This window comes from Ammospiza caudacuta, chromosome 33 (assembly GCF_027887145.1).
Source record: "Ammospiza caudacuta isolate bAmmCau1 chromosome 33, bAmmCau1.pri, whole genome shotgun sequence".
Taxonomy (NCBI): Eukaryota; Metazoa; Chordata; class Aves; order Passeriformes; family Passerellidae; genus Ammospiza; species Ammospiza caudacuta.
Window position 1 is genome coordinate 3,899,634 of NC_080625.1, and position 21,264 is coordinate 3,920,897.

The following is a 21,264-nucleotide window of genomic DNA, read 5'->3' on the forward strand; positions in this document are numbered from 1 at the left end:
AGGCATTCTGGGGGGTCCCTGGGCAGGCGTGGGTGGGGTTGGGGTGGGGAGAGTCACCAGGGCAGTCCAGGGGCTGAACTTGGGCGTCGTGGGATGGGCAACCCCAACCTGGCATCCTCACCTTGAGGGGTCCCCAGTTTTTGGGGTCCCCGTCCCTGGGATACCCCTGCCCATCCAGGAGCCCAAATTTTTGGGTTATTCTGCCCACCCAGGGGGTGCCCACGCCAGCGCCTCGCAGCCCCACCCCGCCGGGGACAGAACGATGGGTGCCCCGCCATCCATGGCTCGGGGCAGGCGGGACCGTCCCGCCCCGGCCGCGCTCCCCCCGCACCCTGGGGACCCCCTCGTCCCCCCTTTGTCACCCGCTCAGCGCGGGGGGCGCGCTGGCACCGCAGGACCCCCTCTGTGACATCCCCGAGGTGGCACCTGTGCTTTTGATCATCCCCACCCGCCAATTTGTCACCAGCGCCCCAAAGCGGGCAGTGGCCCACATCCTACACGGGCGGTGACAGCAATTTTGGGGTCCTCCCACGTTACCTCCAGCCCCCGCATCCCCCCGAGGATGCCGCGCGACCCCCCCGCTGTCCCGGCCGCAGCATCCCCGAGGGTGCCCTGGGGACTTTGGGGACTGTCCCCACGTCCCCCCGCGCCGTCCCCGCCGCTGCTCCCGCGCTCGGTCCCCGCTCCTGTCGCGGCTTCCCCGTGGGCAGGGCAGGAATTGCAGTCACCCCGTCACCTCCTCCTCCTCCTCCGCCGCTCCCTCGGCAGGTGATGCTGCTGCTCCCGCTGGGGACGCCCCGGGGGACACCGCGGGTCACCTCTCGGAGACTGCGGGGTCACGGTGGCTTTAGAGTCCCCCCGAAATGACAGCTGGGGGGGGCGGGATGCTGCAGGTGCCAGTTTGGGGACTGGGTGCTCGTTTGGGGGGGGAGTTTGGGGTCTCCAGGGTGGGTCCCGAAGTCCCCTCCCATCACCCCAGCCTGTGCCTCAGTTTCCCCCTTGCTCTGCAGGGACCACCCAGAGCTGATGTCCTGGAACTGGATTTATTTTGGGGGGGTTTGAGGTTGGGGCTACTGGGATGGGCTGGTGGGCCAGCGGGATGGGCCAGGCTGTGGCTGGGCTGGTGGTCATCTCGGCTGGGGGCTGTCCAGGCTGGGGGGCTGCAGACCAGAGTCCAGCTGGGATCCGTGGGTCTGGTGTTCATCTGGACCAATGTCCAGCTGGGATCCATCAGACCAACATCTGCTGGACCAGAGTCCATCCAGCCTGGGCTGGTCTCCATCTGGACTGCTGTCCAACCTCTCCTGCCTCCATCCAGCCCAGGCTCCCTGGCCGGGGCCGCTCCTCACTGCAGGGTGGACAAGACACACAGTCAGTCACAAGATGACCCTAAACCCCTTCCCACCAACCCCACTGGGCCACCCACCCCGAGTCCCTGTGCCACCGGCGTCCCCTGGAAGCCAGGCCAGCTCTGGATCTCCTGGAAGAGGGCGTTGCCAGGGCAGTCGGTGTGGCCGAGCTGGCGGTGGCCGCGCAGGGTGAAGTCCGGCCGGATGTGGCCGAAGCGGACGGCGCAGGGCAGGAGCTCATCCCGCACGAGGGCCAGCGTGTCGGGGTCCGGCAGGGTGGCCGTGAAGTCCCCAACGATGCCGACGCCGAAGCCTTGGGTGTTGTAGCCCTTGGTGTGGGCACCCACCCAGCGCCAGCCCCGGCCCTCGTACAGGTACCCATCCGAGCCCACCACAAAGCTGTGAGGATGTGATGGCAGTGAGGGGACAGTGGTGGGGACTGCAAAGGGACAGGGATAGTGGAGAGACAGTGATGGGGACAATGATGCAGGCTGTGGGGGCTTATGGGGACAGAAGGGAAATGGGAACGGGGACTGTGGGTCAGCAGGGATGGGGACTGCGAGGGGACAGGGATGGGGACTGTGGGGGTTGTGAGGACAGTGTGGGGACAGGGATGGGGACTGCGAGGGGACAGTGGTGGGGACCATGAAGGGACAGTGGTGGGGACTGCGAGGGGACAGTGGTAAGGACCATGGAGGGGCAGTTATGGGGACCATGAAGGGACAGTGGTAGGGACTGTGGGGGGACAGTGATGGGGACTGTGAGAGGACAGTGGTGGGGTCTGTGAGGTGACACCAACATGGACTGCCATGGGACCGTGATGGGGACCACAGGGGGTGACAGTGACCATGGGGGTAGACAGGGACCATGGGGAGACAAGGATTGGCCCCATGGAGGGTGGCAGGAACCAGTGGGGGTGACAGTGCCCACAGGGGTACAATGAGAGGATCTGGGGGGAGTGACAGGGATCGTGGGGGTGACAGTGCCCACAGGGGTACAATGAGAGGATCTGGGGGGAGTGACAGGGATCGTGGGGGTGACAGTGCCCACAGGGGTACAATGACAGGGCCCACAGGAGGGGACAGGGACTGTGGGAGTGACAATGCCCACAGGGGTACAATGACCGCTCCCTCAGGGGGTGCCAGGGCCCGTGGCAGGTGCCATCGCCCCAGGGAGGTGACAGTGACCTGTAGCCGATGTCGTCCCAGCCGCGGGTGTCCTGGTGGAAGCGCTGCATGTCCCTCATGGCGCGGGCGCAGGCGCCGAAGGTCTGGCAGGGCCGCGACGGCTCCAGGGTGTGGTGCAGGAACACGGAGCCCAGCGGGGGCCGCAGCAGGGCCGGGGTGCCCCGGTAGGGACGGGCACCCCACAGGCAGCGCGGCACGATGGCCGGGCACTCTGCGGGGACAACGGCGCGGTGTCACCTGAGATCCTGGGGACATGGCAGAGGGGACACGGGGGGGACATGGGGCTCGGTGGGGACGCAGTAGAGTCTGCATTAGGACAAGGGGCTTGATGGGCCCTTGGGGACATGGTGGTGTCCACATGGGGATGTCATTTGGGGTCAAGAGGCCATTTGGGGACAAGGGGCTTGGGATCACAGCAGAGGCTGTGTGGAGACACAGGGGGTGATAATCTTGTCTGGGAGGTGACAAAGCCCATTTAGGGGGTGACAGTCCCTGTTTGAGGGGTGACACCCCCATTTAGGAGGTAACAATCCCTGTCTGGGAGATGACAACTACTGTTTACAGGGTGACAACTCTGTTTGGGGAGCACAATGCCCATTTGGGTAGTGACAATCCGTATTTGGGAGATCACGATGCCCGTTTGTGCGGTGGCAATCCCTGTTTAGGGGGTGACAACCCCAGTTTGGGAGGCATCAACCCCATTTATAAGATGCCACCCCACCCGTACCCACGTAGCGCTCGCTGAACTCCCGCGCCGCCCTCTGAGCCACGGCCGCCACCTCCTGTGTCCCCACGTCTCTCAGGAGCTCCGAGGTGGGCGACAGCGTCCTCAGCAGCTCCAAAACCGCTGCCACCTCCTTCTCCAGACGTCCCTGTCCCGCCAGTGCCCCAAAACTCCGGCGCCGGTAACTGCTGGGGGGTCTCCCCGCTCCCGAGCCGTTCCTGGTGCCGTAGTAGCCCCGAAGCAGCTCGGCCACCGGGAGGGGTCCCCGGGCCAGCCGCGCCCCCAGGACCGCCCCGTCCATGGCCCCGATGGCCACAGCGTCGGGCACGGGGGACGGGGGACCCCTCAAGGTGTAATTCTGGGGGTTCTCCACGTCGTCCCAGCAGCCGCCGGGTCCTAACGCGGTGGCGTTGCGGCCACCCCCCCGCGCCAGCAGGAAGGACGTCCCCAAAGCCTCGGTGATGGTGACAGCCAGGAGGGGGTCGGCGGGCGGGTCGAGGGTGGGGAGGGGTCGCCCAAGGCCGGCGGATCTCAGCCCCGCCTCGATGCCGGCCAGGAGCGGCCCGAGCGCCACCGCGGAGCCGTCGGGCGCCAGCACCGCCCCCAGCGCCGGGGCCGCCGGGCCGGGGCGGAGCAGCGCGGTCAGGAGCCGCCACTGGCCCGCGGTCAGAGCCGGGGGGCGCTCGGGGGGCCCGGGGGGCTCGCCCAGCACCGCCCGGCACCCCGGGGCGCTGCAGACCCCCAGGGCCCGCCCCAGGGCCGCGGCCGCGCCGGGGGAGCCGCCCCGGGCCGGGGACTCGAGCGCGTCCAGGATGTCGAGCACCGAGTCCATGTGGCGCGGGGGGACAGCCGCGGACACCGCCGGGGACACCGCTGGGGACACCGCTGGGGACACTGTTGGGGACACTGCCGGGGACACAGCCGGGGACACAGACGGGGACACAGCCGGGGACACAGCCGGGGACACCGCTGGGGACACTGTTGGGGACACTGCCGGGGACACAGCCGGGGACACAGCCGGGGACACCGCTGGGGACACTGTTGGGGACACTGCCGGGGACACAGCCGGGGACACAGCCGGGGACACAGCCGGGGACACCGCTGGGGACACTGTTGGGGACACTGCCGGGGACACTGCCGGGGACACTGCCGGGGACACCGCTGGGGACACAGCCGGGGACACTGCTGGGGGGACAGAGCGTGGGGGTGAGGGGCGTTAAGGGGTGGGGAGGGGCTTGGAGGAGGGAGAGGCACCCAAAAGTGCCTCAAGCAAGGGGAGGGCACCCAAAACAGGGGGAAAGGGCCCAAAAAAGGGGGGAAATGACCCCAAATAAGGGGAAAAGACCCAAACCCGGGGGAAAGGACCCAAAATAGGGCAAAAAGGACCCAAAAGAGGGGGAAAGGACCAAAAAGAGGGGGAAAGGACCCAAAATAAGGGGGAAAGGAACCAAAACAGGGAGAAAGGATCCAGGGAAAGGACCCAAAATCAGGGGGGACGGACCCAAAAGAGAGGAGAACGACCCAAAATCAGAGGAAAAAAGGTGTCGTAGGGTGTTGTGGATGTCGTGGCGTGTCCTTACCTGTGCCAGGGTGGGCGCAGATGCTCAGTGCCAGCAGCAGCCACGGGAACATCCTGCAGGACACGGGGACACCCTGCAGGACACGGGGACACCCTGTGGGACACGGGGACACCCTGCAGGACACGGGGACACCCTGCGGGACACGGCCCCGGGGCCTTGGGGACTTTGACCCCACAGGGACACGTGAGGGAGGGACAGGGACACAGGGAAAGGGACAGGGACACACGAGGGGAGGGGACAGGGACACACGGGGAGGAGGGGGCACAATGGCACCAGGACCCACATCAGGGACAATGTCGCCACACCTGTGGGGACACTGCCACCATGACATGTCAGCGCATGAAGCCACCATGACATGTCAGGGACGCTGTCACCAGGCCATGTGACCCCTCCAGGTGACACTGACCCTTGTCCTGTCTCCAGCCTGTCCCCAGGGGCATTGGGGTCCCCTGAGTGCAGTGGCCCTGGGACACCCTGGTGGCTGTCACCTGCTTCTGGGCCACTTGTCACCAGCTGAACAAGTTCCCTGTCCCGCCCCAGTGGGTGATGACATTCAGCTGGGACACCGTCGTGGTGACGGTGGGAGCACAGTGGCAGGAACTGCATCAGGCAGTGCTTTGCCACGGCCGGGATGAAGGTGCTGGTGGCACTGTGGTGGCACTGACACTGTCTCAGTTTGTGACCCCACCCATGTCCATGTCCCCCATGTGCCCATCCATGTCTGTGTTCCCTCATGTCCTCATCCGTGAAGGGAATGTCCACATCCATGTCCATGTCCCCCATGTCCCCACGCATGGCCATGCCTCCATCCACGGCCACGTCCCCCCATGTCACTGTTCCCCACTCATGCCTTTGTTAAACGTCTTTATTTTTACCCCAGTTCCAGGGGTTTCAAAGGGATGAACAAAAATGAAAAAAAATCAAGGCTAAACCAAAAGGATTTATGTGTCTGTGCCAGCTGAGCATCCACGTGCTTACATGGGTGGAAGAACCTTTTTAGATGCAATTTCCATCCCACTGTCTCCAAAATCGTGAGTTTTGCATCCCCATTTCGCTGTGGAAGATGCCTGTGGGCCAGAGAGAATTAAAATTATGGATTTATGTTTGAGAAGACCTCCAAGGCCATCCGGTGTTGCTTGATGCCACCAGCAGATGCAAAAGGTGAGATTTTTCTGGGGACGGAAGTTGACAAATCTGCTCTGCACAATGGATTTCTGATGTGGGTCTGTGGATGTGCCCAGGTGCCCGCAGGGAGACAGGAGGATGGGGAGCCCCCCAGCCAGGGGTCTTCCCAATACAGATCACCAGGACCATGGATCACCAGCTCATCCTGAAGTTCTTCCCACCCTCTCCACACTTGCAGGACCTTTCCCCAGTGTGGATTCTCCAGGGGTAGATCAGAGTTGAGCTCTGGCTGAAGCTCTTCCCACATTCCGATTGCCTGGGGGGCTTCTCCCTGCCATGAAGCTGCTCATGGACACCCAGCTCTGAGCTCTGGCCTATCTCCAGCTGCATTTCTGGCCCAGGGTGGGTCTTTCCTCCTCACAGATCCCAGGGCTGGGTTTACAGCCCCTCCTCATAAAGGATCTCTGAGGCTTTTCCTCCCTTTTGGATTCCTGCAACAGGGAGCTGCTCAAAACGGCCTCTGCCACGAGGTCCTGCTGCAGGGGTCTGTCCAACCTGGTCCCCAAGCTCAGCTCCATCCTCTGTCTGGGGGAGGAAGGACAAGGAGAGGATGGGATTTGCCTCCATGCCAGAGGGAAGGGGAAGGAGATTCCCCATCTGTTCCAGGCAGCACCGGGGTTGTCCTGCAGCCGGGGCCGTGCTGGGCTGGGAGATGGAGCAGGAGGGAAGGGGAAAGGGGCACTGACTTCCTCCTCACCTGCCTCACTGTCCCGGGACATCTTCCTCTTCCTCGTGGTCGTCTCCCCTTCTGTCAGGCCAAGGTTTGGGAATGGGAAATCCTGGTTTGCGGGGGAAAAACAAGGGGTGAGTGTCGCAGACATTTCTCCACAGAAATCCTTTCTTTCAGATTTCTGCGTCTTCGGGAGGCCAGAGGCCCCCGAAGAGAAGGTAAACAATTATTATCAGCTGCTGGGGAATGCAACAGGAACACCTTGATTGGCTCATTTTCTATGTTTATAATTAAGAGCCAATCACCAGTGCAAGCCAGGGGACTGAGTCCTTGGCCACAGCTTTGTTGTGGATTCTTTTCTATCTATTCTTAGCTTAGTTAGCAGCTCTGCAAACCTCTCTCTATATTCTATTTAGTATAACTATAATGTATTATATCATATATTAATAAATCAAGCCTTCTGATTCAAGAAACAAGATTCACCGTCTCTCTCTCGCCAGCTGCACCCACAGGACGCTGTAATAGGTGAGTTCATTGAAGGTTTGATGGTCGCGCTACGCGAGTCCGGCTGGACAAGTGACCACCCCGCTCAGCCTCGGGGGCCCGGGCTTGGCTCATCTCCAGCCTCCCCCAACCCTTCTGTCTACCGGGCATCCCCCGGCTCCGGGATCGCCCCTCTGTGCTCTCCCCACTCCGGGGCTCCCGCGTTCCCCCCGGCTCTCTCTGGGGAATCCCCGACACCGACATCGCCCCTGTCCCCAAAGGTGCCGCGCCATTGCCACCTGGGATCGCTCTACATCCTCCAAAGTGGCATTTGCAGCTCAGCTTTGGGCTCCTGTGTTATAAATAAGAGGCTTGACTAGGCCAATATTCCAGCAGCAATCAATTTATTAACTAATATGGTAAAGTATGAGCAATATAGCGCTGGGTACAGTGCGGGAAGTTTTCCCTCCAACTGCACACCGATAGTTGAGGCTTACAGATTGTCATGGTTTATAGATATTTATAGGGGTACTCATAAGCTTTCTCAGCAGTTTCTATTCCAAATTTTTACGTCACAATTCTATACACTATTGTGATTTAGTTTTTTTTGGGCTGTATCTCAAAGGAGTATCCCCAGATGGTGACGGTCCAGTTTCCGAAAGAAGAAAGACGAATCCCATCTGGTGAGGTCCAGCTCCCCAGATGTGTGTCCACCTTTTAATTACAGAGACTATAAATCTCATAACAGTGATGTCCAGCTTCCCTTGGTCGAAACTATAAATCCTTCAGTTCATGTTCATCTTCCTTTCTTAAGCTGCTTTTCTCTGTTTTGTTAAGGCATGAGATAAGCATGTTTCCCTTATATATATTCCAAAGCTATAGCTTCAAGGATACAAGCAATATTCTAAAATTATACTTCAAAAGGTTATTATTGCAGAACTCTTTAAGGCTTAACTACAAGCAAAGAGCAACATCCTTAACACTTTAATTCAAATGCTCCTAAATCAACCAAGGTTAATTGTGAAGAAAAGATAGGTTCAAAGGCCTTCTTCCATGCTTTACTTTCCTCAGTTATTATTAGAATTCGCAACTGTCCCATGGTCAGCTTCCACACATATCACAATCACAAATACACACATTGCCTGTATGTACCTGACACGAAACACAGCTTTGTATTTCACACCTGCAAGATCCAAGCATCCCTGCCCCGCAAGAAAACCCTCCTGGAGACCCTCCGATGGATTCGGGGCGAGCTCCCCCTCTCCGGTGCCCGGCGGGTTCTGGGGGGAGCGACGCTGCCGGAGCCGGGGGAGCCTCAGCGGGCGGGCCGGGAACATCGCGGTTTTCTGCTGCGGCTCCTCTTCCTCCTCTTGTCCTCTTTCTGCCGCTCCTGCTCCGCTCCCAGCCCGGCCCGGGCAGTGCCGGCACCCAAAAGCGCCCGCGCTCTGCCCTGGGGGCATCTCCAAAACTGCACCGCCCGCCCGGCACTGGGAGCGATACTGGGAGCACTGGGAGCGATACTGGGAGCACTGGGAGCGATGCTGGGAGCACTGGGAGCGATGCTGGGAGCACTGGGAGCGATACTGGGAGCACTGGGAGCGATACTGGGAGCACTGGGAGCGATGGTGAGAGCACCGGGCAGGAGCTGGGAGCGCTCTCCCCGCCGGCGCCGCCCGTACTGGGAGCGCTGGGAGCGAACTGGGAGCGCTCTCCCCGCCGGTGCCGCCCGGACGGGGAGCGCTGGGAGCGAACTGGGAGCGCTCTCCTGCCGGTGCCGCCCGTACTGGGAGCGCTGGGAGCGAACTGGGAGCGCTCTCCCCGCCGGTGCCGCCCGGACGGGGAGCGCTGGGAGCGAACTGGGAGCGCTCTCCTGCCGGTGCCGCCCGTACTGGGAGCGCTGCGAGCGAACTGGGAGCGCTCTCCCCGCCGGTGCCGCCCGTACTGGGAGCGCTGGGAGCGAACTGGGAGCGCTCTCTCTGCCGGTGCCGCCCGTACTGGGAGCGCTGCGAGCGAACTGGGAGCGCTCTCCTGCCGGTGCCGCCCGTACTGGGAGCGCTGGGAGCGAACTGGGAGCGCTCTCCTGCCGGTGCCGCCCGGACTGGGAGCGCTGCGAGCGAACTGGGAGCGCTCTCCTGCCGGTGCCGCCCGTACTGGGAGCGCTGCGAGCGAACTGGGAGCGAGCGGCGCCCGGAGGCGGCTGCAGCCGGCGGGGGGGCGGGGCCAGACGGGGGCGGAGCTATGGAAATGTCAGGGGGATCGCGTGCTGTGATTGGTGGGCGGGAGCAGCGCGGGGTTTCTCCGGTCACGTGAGGGCTGAGGCGGCCTGGAGCCATGGCGGCGGCGTCCGGTGAGAGGGGACCGGGAGCGGGACCACAGGACAGAGACCGGGAATGGGAGCGGGAACACAGGACAGAGACCGGGAATGGGAGCGGGAACACAGGACAGAGACCGGGAATGGGAGCGGGAACACAGGACAGAGACCGGGAATGGGAGCGGGAACACAGGACAGAGACCGGGAATGGGAGCGGGAATACAGGACAGGGACCGGGAATGGGAGCGGAAACACAGGACAGGGACCGGGAATGGGAGCGGGAATACAGGACAGGGACCGGGAATGGGAGCGGGAACACAGGACAGGGACCGGGAATGGGACTGGAAATACGGAAATGGGAACGGGAGTGGGAATACGGATACGGCAACGGGACTGAGAATATGGGATGAGGAGTAGGAAGAAAGGACCGGGATTGAGGATGGGAATATGGGAACGGGACTGGAAATGCGGGAACTGGAATATGGGAACGGGACCGGGAATGGGAATGTGGAAACGGAAGAGGGAATATAGAAATAGAAATATGCCGACAGGAATACGAGAACGGGAACAGGAAAGATAGGGAATACGAGACTGAGAATATGGGAGCAGCAACCAGACAGAGAATGTGGGACAGGAACAGGGAATGAGACCGGGAATGGGATCCGGACTGAGATGGGAGCAGGACGGGACACGGGCAGGGGGTGGGGGGCACGGGAGTGACAGCAAGGAGAGGGGCATCTGGGACAGGGGACACCAGGAACCTGGACAGGGGGACGTGGGCATAGCTCCAGGGCAGGGGTCCTTGAGCAGCTGCCCCACAACCTCCGCCAGGGTCTCTCAGTGCAGCCAGAGACGCTTGGCCCTGGTTTCCCAAAGCCGTGAGCAGCTCCCAGGTCCCTTCCAGGAGCACTCCCTCCAGCTCACACAGCCCCTGCAAGCTCCTGCCATGGCACCGACCATGTCTTAGTTCAAGGTCTTTGTTTTTGCCCCATTTTTGGGTGTTTGGAAAGGACAAAGAGAAATGAAAATCAAGGTCAGAGGGAGCCTGGAAGAGGTGGAGCCCCCCAGCCAGGTGTCTTCTCAATATGGATCACCAGGACCACGGATCACCAGGGGGTCACTGGGGATCATCCAGTGTGGATCCTCCCATGGGGGATGGAGCTGGAGCAGCGCACGGAGCTCTTCCCACACTCGGGGCCCTCACAGGGCTTCCCTCAGTGGCGCCTCCCTTGGTGTCGGGTCAAGGCCGAGCTGTGCCTGAAGCTCTCGGCACACTCGAGACTCTAGTGTGGCCTCTCCACAGTGTGAATCCACTGACGTAGGAGCTTGGAGCTGCTCTGAAACCTCTTCCCACACTCAGGACGCTCATAGGGCCTGTGTCATCACGAGGAGCGGGGCTGGGATGTGCTCTGGTGCCTGTAAATGTGGTAATCACATATCCTCTGAATAAAGAGACATAGCTGTCCCAGGATTTTCCTGGGAAGCTGTGAGAAGCTGCGAGAAAGCTCAGAGAAAAGAATTAAAACAATTCTTATCTCTCTTTCTGCACATGTTGTTTATAGATATGATTTTCCAGAGTGTGCTATTCTTACTTTGCCAAGAGTGTGAGGTTTTTACTTTAAGACCAAACAGTCTCAGCTTAATGAGTTGGGTTATAAAAGACGCGCTATTTTCTATTAAATGCCTTCTTTCCACCTTCTGAAGACTGGAGTCTTTGTTCCCATCCCTGACTCAATGGCAACGTGTGCAGTGCCCAGGGCAAGGTCACAGCGGGGCAGCTCTCGGTGTCCCCAGCAGGTCATGCTGTGTCCCCAGGGCAGCGCTCCGTGTCCCCAGCAGTGCCCAGGGCAGCTCTCGGTGTCCCCAGCAGGTCACGCTGTGTCCCCAGGGCAGCGCTCGGTGTCCCCAGCAGGTCACGCTGTGTCCCCAGTGCCAGCGCTCACTGCGCACCCGGGGCAGGCTGGGCTGGACGGGGCTGGGGCACAAACGCCGTCCCCAGGCCGGGCTCTGCCCCTGCCCCTGGCCCAGCCCCGGCTGGCAGCGCCCTGGGCAGGGCACGGGGCTGCTGCTGGCCCGGGGGGGACAGGCCTTGCCCCCTGCCACTGCCCGGGCCCCTCGGGTGCCTGTCCCACGTCCCTGTGCCTCCTGTCCCTGCTGCTCCCCGACACCTCCACTGCCTCCATCAGAGCCCCTCTCAACCTCTGCGCTGTGACCTCTGGAAACAAAGAAAGAATGAAGGAAAGGAAAGGAAGTGTAGCTGGTTGAGCCTGGCTGGATGCCAGGCACTCACCATAGCTGCTCTCTTCGCTCCCCTCCAGAGATGGGCGGGAGAGAGAAAACAGAACGAAGGCTTCATGGGCTGAGCTAAGGACTGGGACAGATCACTCAGCAGATACCATTGTTAGTGTTCAGGAACACATAAGCACGGAATGATTATATGCAGGTGCTTTTATTAAAGAGCTCTGGGCATCAGGGGTACACAGACCCAAATCTGACTCCAACATGGTTTTGAGCTGAATATGCTTTATATTCTATCATTGTATACTTACATATTAATTTTTAAACTTACATTGTTCTATTGTATACATTGATTTCATCCAAGTATGATTTTCTTGTGATTCCCCCTCAAATCCCATTACATAGTTTCTCATGATTCTTTAAACAATAATTATATCTAATCACATCTAACAGTTATATCATTTACCATATACTGACTATACAGGTGCAATTTCACATGATCTAGCAAATACAAAGCCTAACATTTCTCAGTGCCTACCTTTAACATTATCCCAGGGCCTACTAAGCCTAACTTTCTTTCTAGCTCCCCAAATTTTCTGTGATTTTAAAATCTTTTATTACCACCATCATGGGCAAAACATGTTTGAAATTAGAGACATTAATTCAATTAATTGTTATCAAAATCAGAGCAGAATAGTGAGAAGTAAAATAAAGCTTTAAAAACACCTTCTGCCCCTCCCTCCCTCCCTCCCTCCCTCCCTCCCTCCCTCCCTCCCTCCCTCCCTCCCTCCCTCCCTCCCTCCCTCCCTCCCTCCCTCCCTCCCTCCCTCCCAGCTCTGCCTCCTCCCGCAGTGGTGCAGGCAGACAGGCAATGGGGGTTCTGCTCAGTTCATTCCTGTTGTTTCTCCTGCTGCTCAAGGAGAGGAGTCGTTCCCCTGCTGCACCATGGGGTCCCTCCTGGAGACACTTCTCCATGAACTTCTCCAGGGTGAGTTCATCTCAGGGACAGCAGCTCTTCCCAAACTGCTGCAGCTGCCTCACTCTCCCATGGGCTCATGTGGAAGGACCCTGCTCCAGCATGGGCTCCTCTCTCCATGGGTCTGCAGGCCCCTGCCTGGTCCCTGCTCCAGCACAGGTTTCTCATGGGGTCACAGCCCCTGCTCAGGCCCCCCTGCTCCAGCACGGGCCCCTCCAGGTGCTGCAGGTGCATCTCTGCTCTCTGGGCCCTCCATGGGCTGCAGGGGCCCAGCTGCCTCCCCAGGGGCTGCCCAGGGAATCTCAGAGCAATCAGCTCCAGCCCCTGGAGCAGCTCCTGCCCCTCTTTTCCCAAAGGTGTCACCACCATTTCTAACGGGCCCAGCCTTGGCCGGAGGCCGCTCCATCCTGGAGCTGGCTGGAATTGCCTCTGTGGGACACAGAGGAGCAGCTGCTTCCAGCAGCCTCTCATGGAAGGTGCTCCTAGAGATCCTCCTTACCAAAGCCTGGCCATGCAAATCTAGTATGAGCATGGTAGGGTTTTTATAACCATTATTAATTATTATTATTTCTATTATCACTATTGTTGCTATTAATGTTACAGCCATTATTATTACTAATTTGATTCTTTTTTACTCTATATTAATAGTGGCTATAGTAGAACTTGAAACCAAAGTTCTTAATTACAAATAGAAGTTATAATTTTGGCAGCTGCTTGCCCTGCCCTGTTCTGTGTGTGAACCTTCCAGGGCTCCCCCTTTCCCTGGTTTGGAGAAATCAATGGCATCGCTCACATGTCAGAAAGAGAGGGCTTGTTCCAATCAAATGGAACAATCCTTGGATATATGGAAATTTGGAAGTAGAATCCCAGTTTTGACCATGGGCACCTGGATGGGAGTGATGGTTCTTCTCCATAGTAGGGAAAGGCTGTAGCCCCAGGGTTTTGAAGGCAGATGAGAGGTCCCCCCCAGGAGGTCAAGGCCAGCAACACGTCTGTCTTTGAAGCTCTCACTGAGGAGCAATCCTTGGATATACAGAATTTGGGAGGTAGAATCCCAATTTTGACAAGGGCACATGGACAAGAAGGACAGTTCTTTTCCATAGGAAGAAAAGTATGGGGCCCCAGTGTTTTGGTGGCAGATCAGAGATAGCCCCCAGGAGGCCAAGTCAGCCAGACCCATCTGTCCTGACACCTTTAGTGACAGAGCAACCCTTTGATAGAAGAAATTTTGGAGCCAGAATCTCAGTTTTGGCCATGAGCCCCTGGAGGAGAAGGACAGCTCTGTTCCATAGGAAAGAAAGCCCAGAGCCCCAGTGCTCCAGGGGCAGATGAGAAGCTGGCCTCAGCATGCCGAGGTCAGCAGGACCTGTCAGGTGGCCCCAGCAGGCCAAGACCTGTTCCATGCTCCCATGGTTCCATGGGCTCCCTCAGTGTCACAAAGGGGTCCTTGGTTCCACAGCACCCAGCAGTGTCACAGTGGACTCCACAGGGACCTGTGGTACCACAATGGTCTCCTTGCATCCATGGGGCCTGTCACAATCACACTGGTCCCTTGGTTCCGTGGGGCCCAGCATGGCCTGATGATCCCCTTGGATCAAATTCCAAAATTATGGGGCTCCCAAGCAAAAATGTAGGAATAGGAATAACAGTTCTTTGCTATGAAATACATAGAGAACAGAAAAGAACAAACACCAACATTCTAACAGAAGTTTTCCACCCGCTAAGCACAAGTGATCATGGGATACTCCATTCCTTATCCATGCCCCAGACAGCTTTGAGCAATGAACCTTGTGTGAGCCCACCAGCTGCAGAGGAGTTTCCTTTAACAACACGGAGGATGCTCTGGGGGGCTGTTGAGAGACTGAAATATTGTGGTTCATGGCTTAAACTTTGTTAGGATGGACTTTTTGCCCATTATGGCAGCGTGTCCAGAGGAGGGCAACGAGGCTGGTGAGGGATTTGGAACACTCCCTTCCCTTCCCTTCCCTTCCCTTCCCTTCCCTTCCCTTCCCTTCCCTTCCCTTCCCTTCCCTTCCCTTCCCTTCCCTTCCCTTCCCTTCCCTTCCCTTCCCTTCCCTTCCCTTCCCTTCCCTTCCCTTCCCTTCCCTTCCCTTCCCTTCCCTTCCCTTCCCTTCCCTTCCCTTCCCTTCCCTTCCCTTCCCTTCCCTTCCCTTCCCTTCCCTTCCCTTCCCTCCCCTCCCCTCCCCTCCCCTCCCCTCCCCTCCCCTCCCCTCCCCTCCCCTCCCCTCCCCTCCCCTCCCCTCCCCTCCCCTCCCCTCCCCTCCCCTCCCCTCCCCTCCCCTCCCCTCCCCTCCCCTCCCCTCCCCTCCCCTCCCCTCCCCTCCCCTCCCCTCCCCTCCCCTCCCCTCCCCTCCCCTCCCCTTCTCTCATATTTACTGTTAAACACACTCCATACTGTTGACTTTGGCATATGTTCTTGTTTGCACCTTAATTCAGGCAGAGGCATTTCTAATAACTTTAAAAATTGGACTGTAACACCCTGCTGACACTTTACACTTAATTCCATGAGATATCTTTGTGTCACAACGGTCTCCTGAATTCAAAGAGGCCCCACTATGTCACGACAGAGCCTTGGTTCCATGAGATATCTTTGTGTCACAATGGTCTCCTGCTGCATTCTGCCACAGCGAGGGGGGCAACAACTCCCCTGGGCCCTGGAGCCTTGGACTTCAGGTAGCCGCTAATGACCAAACAGGAACAGACGACAAGAGAATGGGTGTTGGTTCAGCAACATCCAGGATCCTTCAGTGAGTCAGGGACCGAGGCAAGATGGAGGGTAGAGTCATGGGTTTTATATGCCAGGGTAGGGATGGAGTTTAGGGTTGGGGTTCAATAGCGAGAGGAGCAGGAGACTGCAAAGGGGTAGACTAAGGAGGACAACTAATGGGAAGAACTAAAGCGGGAACACTGCAGTAGGATTTAAACCAATGAGGGTGCAGGAAAAGAAGAACATTCTGGGGCCATTCCTTACCTGACAAAATGGGGTGGGGTGTCTTTTCCCAGGCTTGCAGGAACATGCCCCACAGGGTGGAGGGGTGGAATCTTCTTTAATTCATGCACCTCACCCAGTGCTGTCTGTCTGGGTAGAATCCCAGCCCCTGGGGGCAGGAGCACTCCACAGTCTCCTGGTTCCATGACACTGGGCTGTGTCGCAATGGACACTGGATTTGATAAGAGCTGGCAATGTCCCAGTGGCACCTGTGTCCTACAAGGCCCCACTTGGTCAAAGTAAAGCCTTGGATTCATGAGATTCCATGTTCCCACAAGTGTCTGGCGAGTTCCATGAGCTGTGCTGTGTCACAACAGAAACTGTTCCACAAACCTTGGTAATGTCCCAGTGCCTGTGTTCCATGAGGCCCCATCTCTTCAAAAGGGAGCTTTGATTCCATGAGATTACATTGCATCTTATGGTCTCTGAGGTTCTGTGAGGCCCCGCTTTTGTCACAGTAGACACTTGAGTCCATTGCATCCCAATGGTGTCCTGGGTTGGATGAGGTTCTGCCGTGTCACAACGACCCCTTGTTTCCAGAAGCTGTTTCAAGGCCCCAATGGCACCTGGTTTCCAAGAGGCCCCGCTGTACCTCAATTGACACTTGTTTCCATGAGATATCATTGCATGACAATGATCTCTAGGTTTCCGTGAGCTGCACTGTTTCACTGTGGGCACTGGGTTCCAAATGAGCTGGCAATGTCCCGGTGGCACCTGGGTTCCATGAGACCTCCTGTGTCACAGCTGACCATTGTTTCCATGGGATTCCATTGTCACACAGTGGCCTCCCACGTCCCATCAGTCCTTGCTATGCCACAATGGAACTTTGTTTCCACTAGACCTGCAATGTTGCATTGACCCTTGTGTTCCATGAGGTCCCTGTTTGTCACAATGGAGCCATTTCCATGACATTGCATGGAGTCACAATGGTCTTTTAGATTTTGTGAGTTCCTTCTGTGTCACGATGGAGCCTTGATTCCTTGAGATTTCATTGTGTCAGAATGGTCTCCTGGGTTCTATTAGATCCCGCTCTATCACAATGGACACAGGGTAGCAAGAGCCCTGGCAATGTCCCATTGGCACGTGGGTCCCACAAGTCCCTACTGTGTTCAAAAATGAAACTTGGTTCCATGAGATTCCATTATGTCACAATGGTGCCCTGGATTTCATGAGGCCCCCCCATGTTACAACTGAAACTTGGTTCCATGACTTCCAGTTGTGACTAAAGGGTCTAGTGGGTCCGAGGAGGACTCAGTGTGTCAGAATTGAAACTTTGTTCCATGGGATTTTGTTCTGTCACAATGGTCACCTGGGTGCCATGGATCATTGCTGTGCAACAGTGGAGCCTTGGTTCCACAAGCCATGGCAATGTTTCAGTGGGCCCTGGGTTCATGAAGGTCCTGCTGTGTCACAATGGAGCCTTGGTTCCATGAGATTTCGTTCTGTCACAGTGGTCACCTGGGTGCCATGGAGCATTGCTGTGTCAAAATGGAGCCTTGGTTCCATGAGATTCCATTGTGTCACAATGTTTTTCTGAGTTCCATGAGGTCCTAGGGTTTCAAACTTTGTTCCATGAGATCCTATTTCATCACAATGTCTCCTGGGGGTCAATGAGGCTGTGCTCTTTTCACAACTGACACTTAGTTCCCTGAGATACCATTGTGTCAAAATGGTCTCCTTGGTTCCATGAGGCCCCACTGCCTCACAATAGAGCCTTGGTTCCATGGGACTCCATTGTGTCACAACTGTCTCCAGTGTTCCATGTGGCAGTTCCAGAAAAAGTGGACAGTTGCTTCCACATGTTTTCATTGGATCACAATGGTCTCCAACATTCTATGAGCCTTGCCATCAAAGAATGAACACTGAATTCCATGAGATTCCACATTGTTACAATGGTGTCCTGGGTTCCATGCATCCTCTTTGATGCAATTGAGACTTGGTTCCATGAGATTCCATTTCCTCTAATGGTCTCCAGTGCTCTATGAGGCCACACTGTGAAACAGTGGACACTTGGTTCCATGAGATTCCACAGTGTTACAATAGTGTCCTGGGATTCATGAGACCCCATTTTGTCATAATCGCTCTTTGTTTGCATGAACTTTGGCAATGTACCAGCGGCCTCTGGGTTCCATGAGGCTCTGCAGTGTAACTTCACACTTGGTTCCATGAGACTGTATTGGGTCACAATGATCTCCTGGATTTTATGGGTTGTGATGGCTTCTCAACTGACACTTCGTTCCATGGGACTCCATTGCATCACAGTGGTTTTCAGGTTTCCATGAGCTGTCCCATATCATAATGGACACTGGGTTCCAGAAGCTCTGGCAATGTCCTAGTGGCACCTGTGTCCTATGAGGCCTCACCTTGTCAAAGTATCCTTAAGATTCCATGTTGTCCCAATGCTCTGCTAAGTTCCACGGAGCTGCACTCTGTCACAATGGACACCGAGTTCCATATACCCGGCAATATCCAAGTGGCACCTGGCTTCACCTGGCTTCCATCAGGCCCCACTGTGTTTACATTTGACATTTGGTTCACCAAGATTCCATTGCATCACAGTAGCCTCTGGGGTTTCATGAGGCTGAAACTTTTCACAATGGACACTTGCTTCCATGAACCATGCATCTGTCCCAGTGGCTCCTGAGTTCCACAAGGCTGTGTTTTGTCACACAGGAGCCTTGGTTCCATGAGATTCCATTGCCCTACAATGGTCTCACAGGATCCCTGAGGCCTTGCTGTGTAAGAATGCCATCTGGACAGGACAAGGCCTGGCAATGTCCCAGTGGCACCTGGGTTCCACAAAGCCCTGCCATTTCACAATTGTCCATTCATTCCATGGGATTCCATGGCCCCACAATAGTCTCCTGGGATCCATGAGGCCTCCTGGGTCAAAACTAACCATTGGTTCCATGATGTTCAATTGCAGCACAGTGGTCTCCTGGGATCCATGAGGCCTTGCTATGCCACAATGAAGTGTTCTTTCCACTAGACCTGGAAATGTTGAAGCAGTCTGTGGGTTCAATTCACCCTTGGTTCCATGAGATTCCATTCTGACACAATGGTCTCCTGTGCTCCATTAGGCCTGGCTGTGTCATAATGGGCACTGAGTTCCACAAGCAGTGGCAACGCCCCAGTGGCACATGGGTTCCCTGAGGCCCCACCGTGTTAAACTGACATTTTGTCTCATTAGAGGCCTTTGCATCGCAATGGTCTCCTTTGTTCCATGAATCAAAGCTTTGTTACTATGGACAGTAGGTTCAAAGAACTCTGGCAATGTCCCGCTGGCTCTTGGTTTCATGAGGCTGCAAAGGGCCAAAGTTGACGCTTGGTTTCATGACATTCCATTGCTTCACAGTGGTCTCCTGGGTGCTGAGAGCCCACGCTGTGTCACGATGAAGCCTTGGTGTCTTGAGATTCCATTGCATCACAATGGTCTCCTGTGCTCCATTAGGCCCAGCTGTGTCATAAAGGACACTTGGTTCCATGAGCAGTGGCAATTTCCCAGTGGCATTTGGGTTCCATAAGGCCCTGTTATGTTGAACTGACAGTTTGTTCCATGACATTTGTCCTGGTTTGAGAGGAAGTGAGTTTTTTGGGATGCTGTGGTGAAACCAACAGGTGCTCAGATTTGAATATTGGTGCCTGGTGTGGCCCTTGAGGACATGGATTCACCTCTGAGCACACAGGGGGCTTAAAAGCAGAGAACTCCCAGGGGAAGCTCTCTTGGTTCCGGTGGGTGAAAGGTTCAGAGCTGCCCTGCCCGGCTGCGGGCTGGGTGCGGGAGGGGAAGCCAAGCGGCCGGGTGAGGGGAGCCGGGCCTTGGACAGAGAAGGGAGGTGAAGGCCCCTGCAGGATGGAAGGGTGGAGGAGCGCTGAGAGGCATCGGGCACCGGCACAGAGAGAGAGGGAGAGCCAGTGTCTGTGCCTGTGCCACCTTGAAATTTGCTATCTTGTGCTGGCAGCACAGCCGAGAAGGAGAAGGGGTGCAGAGAGAAGGTGCCCGGCAGGGCCAGCGTGGGAGTTCTGGGCAGGAAGAGCCCGAGATTTTAACCCTATTCTTGGATGATGGAAACCTTACAAATGCTGATCCTCCTGGAGTTGAATGAGAAGAGATATAGAGATAAGGTAAGAGGAAATGGCCACAAGAGAAGTTGAGAAGAATCCTAGGCAGGAGGAGATGATGGAGTGGCCTTTGGCTGGACTTTTCTTGTGCAGCCATGGACAGAACCACTTATCCTGTGACACAGAGACTGCATTTAGGGGGAGGCCATGGCTTGGAGCCAAGAGAGTGCAGTGATGTGATGTGAAGGAGTGGCATGAACAGAGATGACAGGTGAGGAGGGTGGTTGGTGCCCTCAGTCTTCAGGGAAGAAAAAAGATCTCTGTTCTTGGGACCCCTCAGCCCCAGGGCGTGAAATTTGGGGGGGACAGGTGTCCTAAAGTGAGAGACTATGCTTTTTTTGGAACTGGAAAAAGCATCCTTAAAAGGGGAACTCTAGAAGCAGCTTTGGTCCACGTGCAGTGGTGAGAGCACTGGGCATGGAAGGAAGATGTCACCATGGGAAATGATCTCCGGGTGGTGCCACGTGTGACATGGAAACACAAGAGGTCTCAACTGTGTTTCCAGGGGAAGCCTATGGCACCCCTGGAGTCCCTAAGAGGGACTCCTCTCTCCTTGTTGAACTGAGAATTGATTATCTAAAGGATGGTGGTGGACTGAGAGTTGGTAATCTGAGGGATGGATATATTGGAAATTTGGTGGAGGGAGGAGGAATGGTTTTGGAAGGTTTTCATTCTGAGTTCTGTGTGTGTTTCTTTCTATATATAGTTGTAGGTTAATAAAGATTTTTCTTCTTCATTCCTAAGTTGGAGCCTGCTTTGCTCTATTCCTGGTCCCATCTCACAGCAGACACCAGGGAGCATGTATTTTCATGGCGGCACTGGCATTGCGCCAGCATCAAACCCTGACAACATTCCATAGTATTACACTGGTCTCATGTGTCCCATAAGGCCCCACTGTGGTGACAACTGACAGTTGGCTCAATGACATTCCATTTCCCCACAATGTTCTTCCAGATTCCATGAGGCCCTGCTGTGTCACAATGGTGCCACACTTTCATGAGCCATGCCATCGTCTCAGTGGCACCCGGGTTCCATGATACCATGCCATGTTCACAATTGACACTTGGTTCCATGAGCTCCCATTGCATCACAATGGTCTCCTGGCTTCTATGAGGCCTGACTGTGTCACAATTCACCCTTGGTTCCATGAAATTCCATGAGTCACAATAGTCTCCTGAGTTCCTGTTCTGGCTCAAAAGACAAGTATGTGCCAAATAAGGCATGAACCTTCCTGCGATAGGTTCATGCCTTACTTTCTTCCAAATTATTATAACTTTGAAATTACTAGGCTTTCAGGCAAAGATATAGGAAAAAGAATAACAATTCTTTACTAATAGATAAATACATAACAAGACAAAAAAACAAAACCAGCAGCAACAATATTAAAACCAGAATCCCAGAGGGAGCCCTCACTCAGCTGTCAAGGACC

General features: G+C 56.3%; 1 protein-coding gene across 1 annotated transcript; it reads right to left on the reverse strand.

Moving 5' to 3' along the window:
* Positions 1-1,038: 1,038 nt before the first annotated feature.
* Positions 1,039-9,511, reverse strand: LOC131570204 (proline-rich protein 36-like). Its single transcript, XM_058822547.1, has 6 exons — positions 8,858-9,511; positions 4,841-4,913; positions 3,264-4,445; positions 2,537-2,747; positions 1,427-1,748; positions 1,039-1,348 (listed from the first exon to the last, which is right to left on the reverse strand). The coding sequence occupies exons 1-6, from the start codon at positions 9,509-9,511 to the stop codon at positions 1,346-1,348; spliced, it is 2,445 nt and encodes an 814-aa protein (XP_058678530.1). The 3' UTR covers positions 1,039-1,345.
* Positions 9,512-21,264: the final 11,753 nt, after the last annotated feature.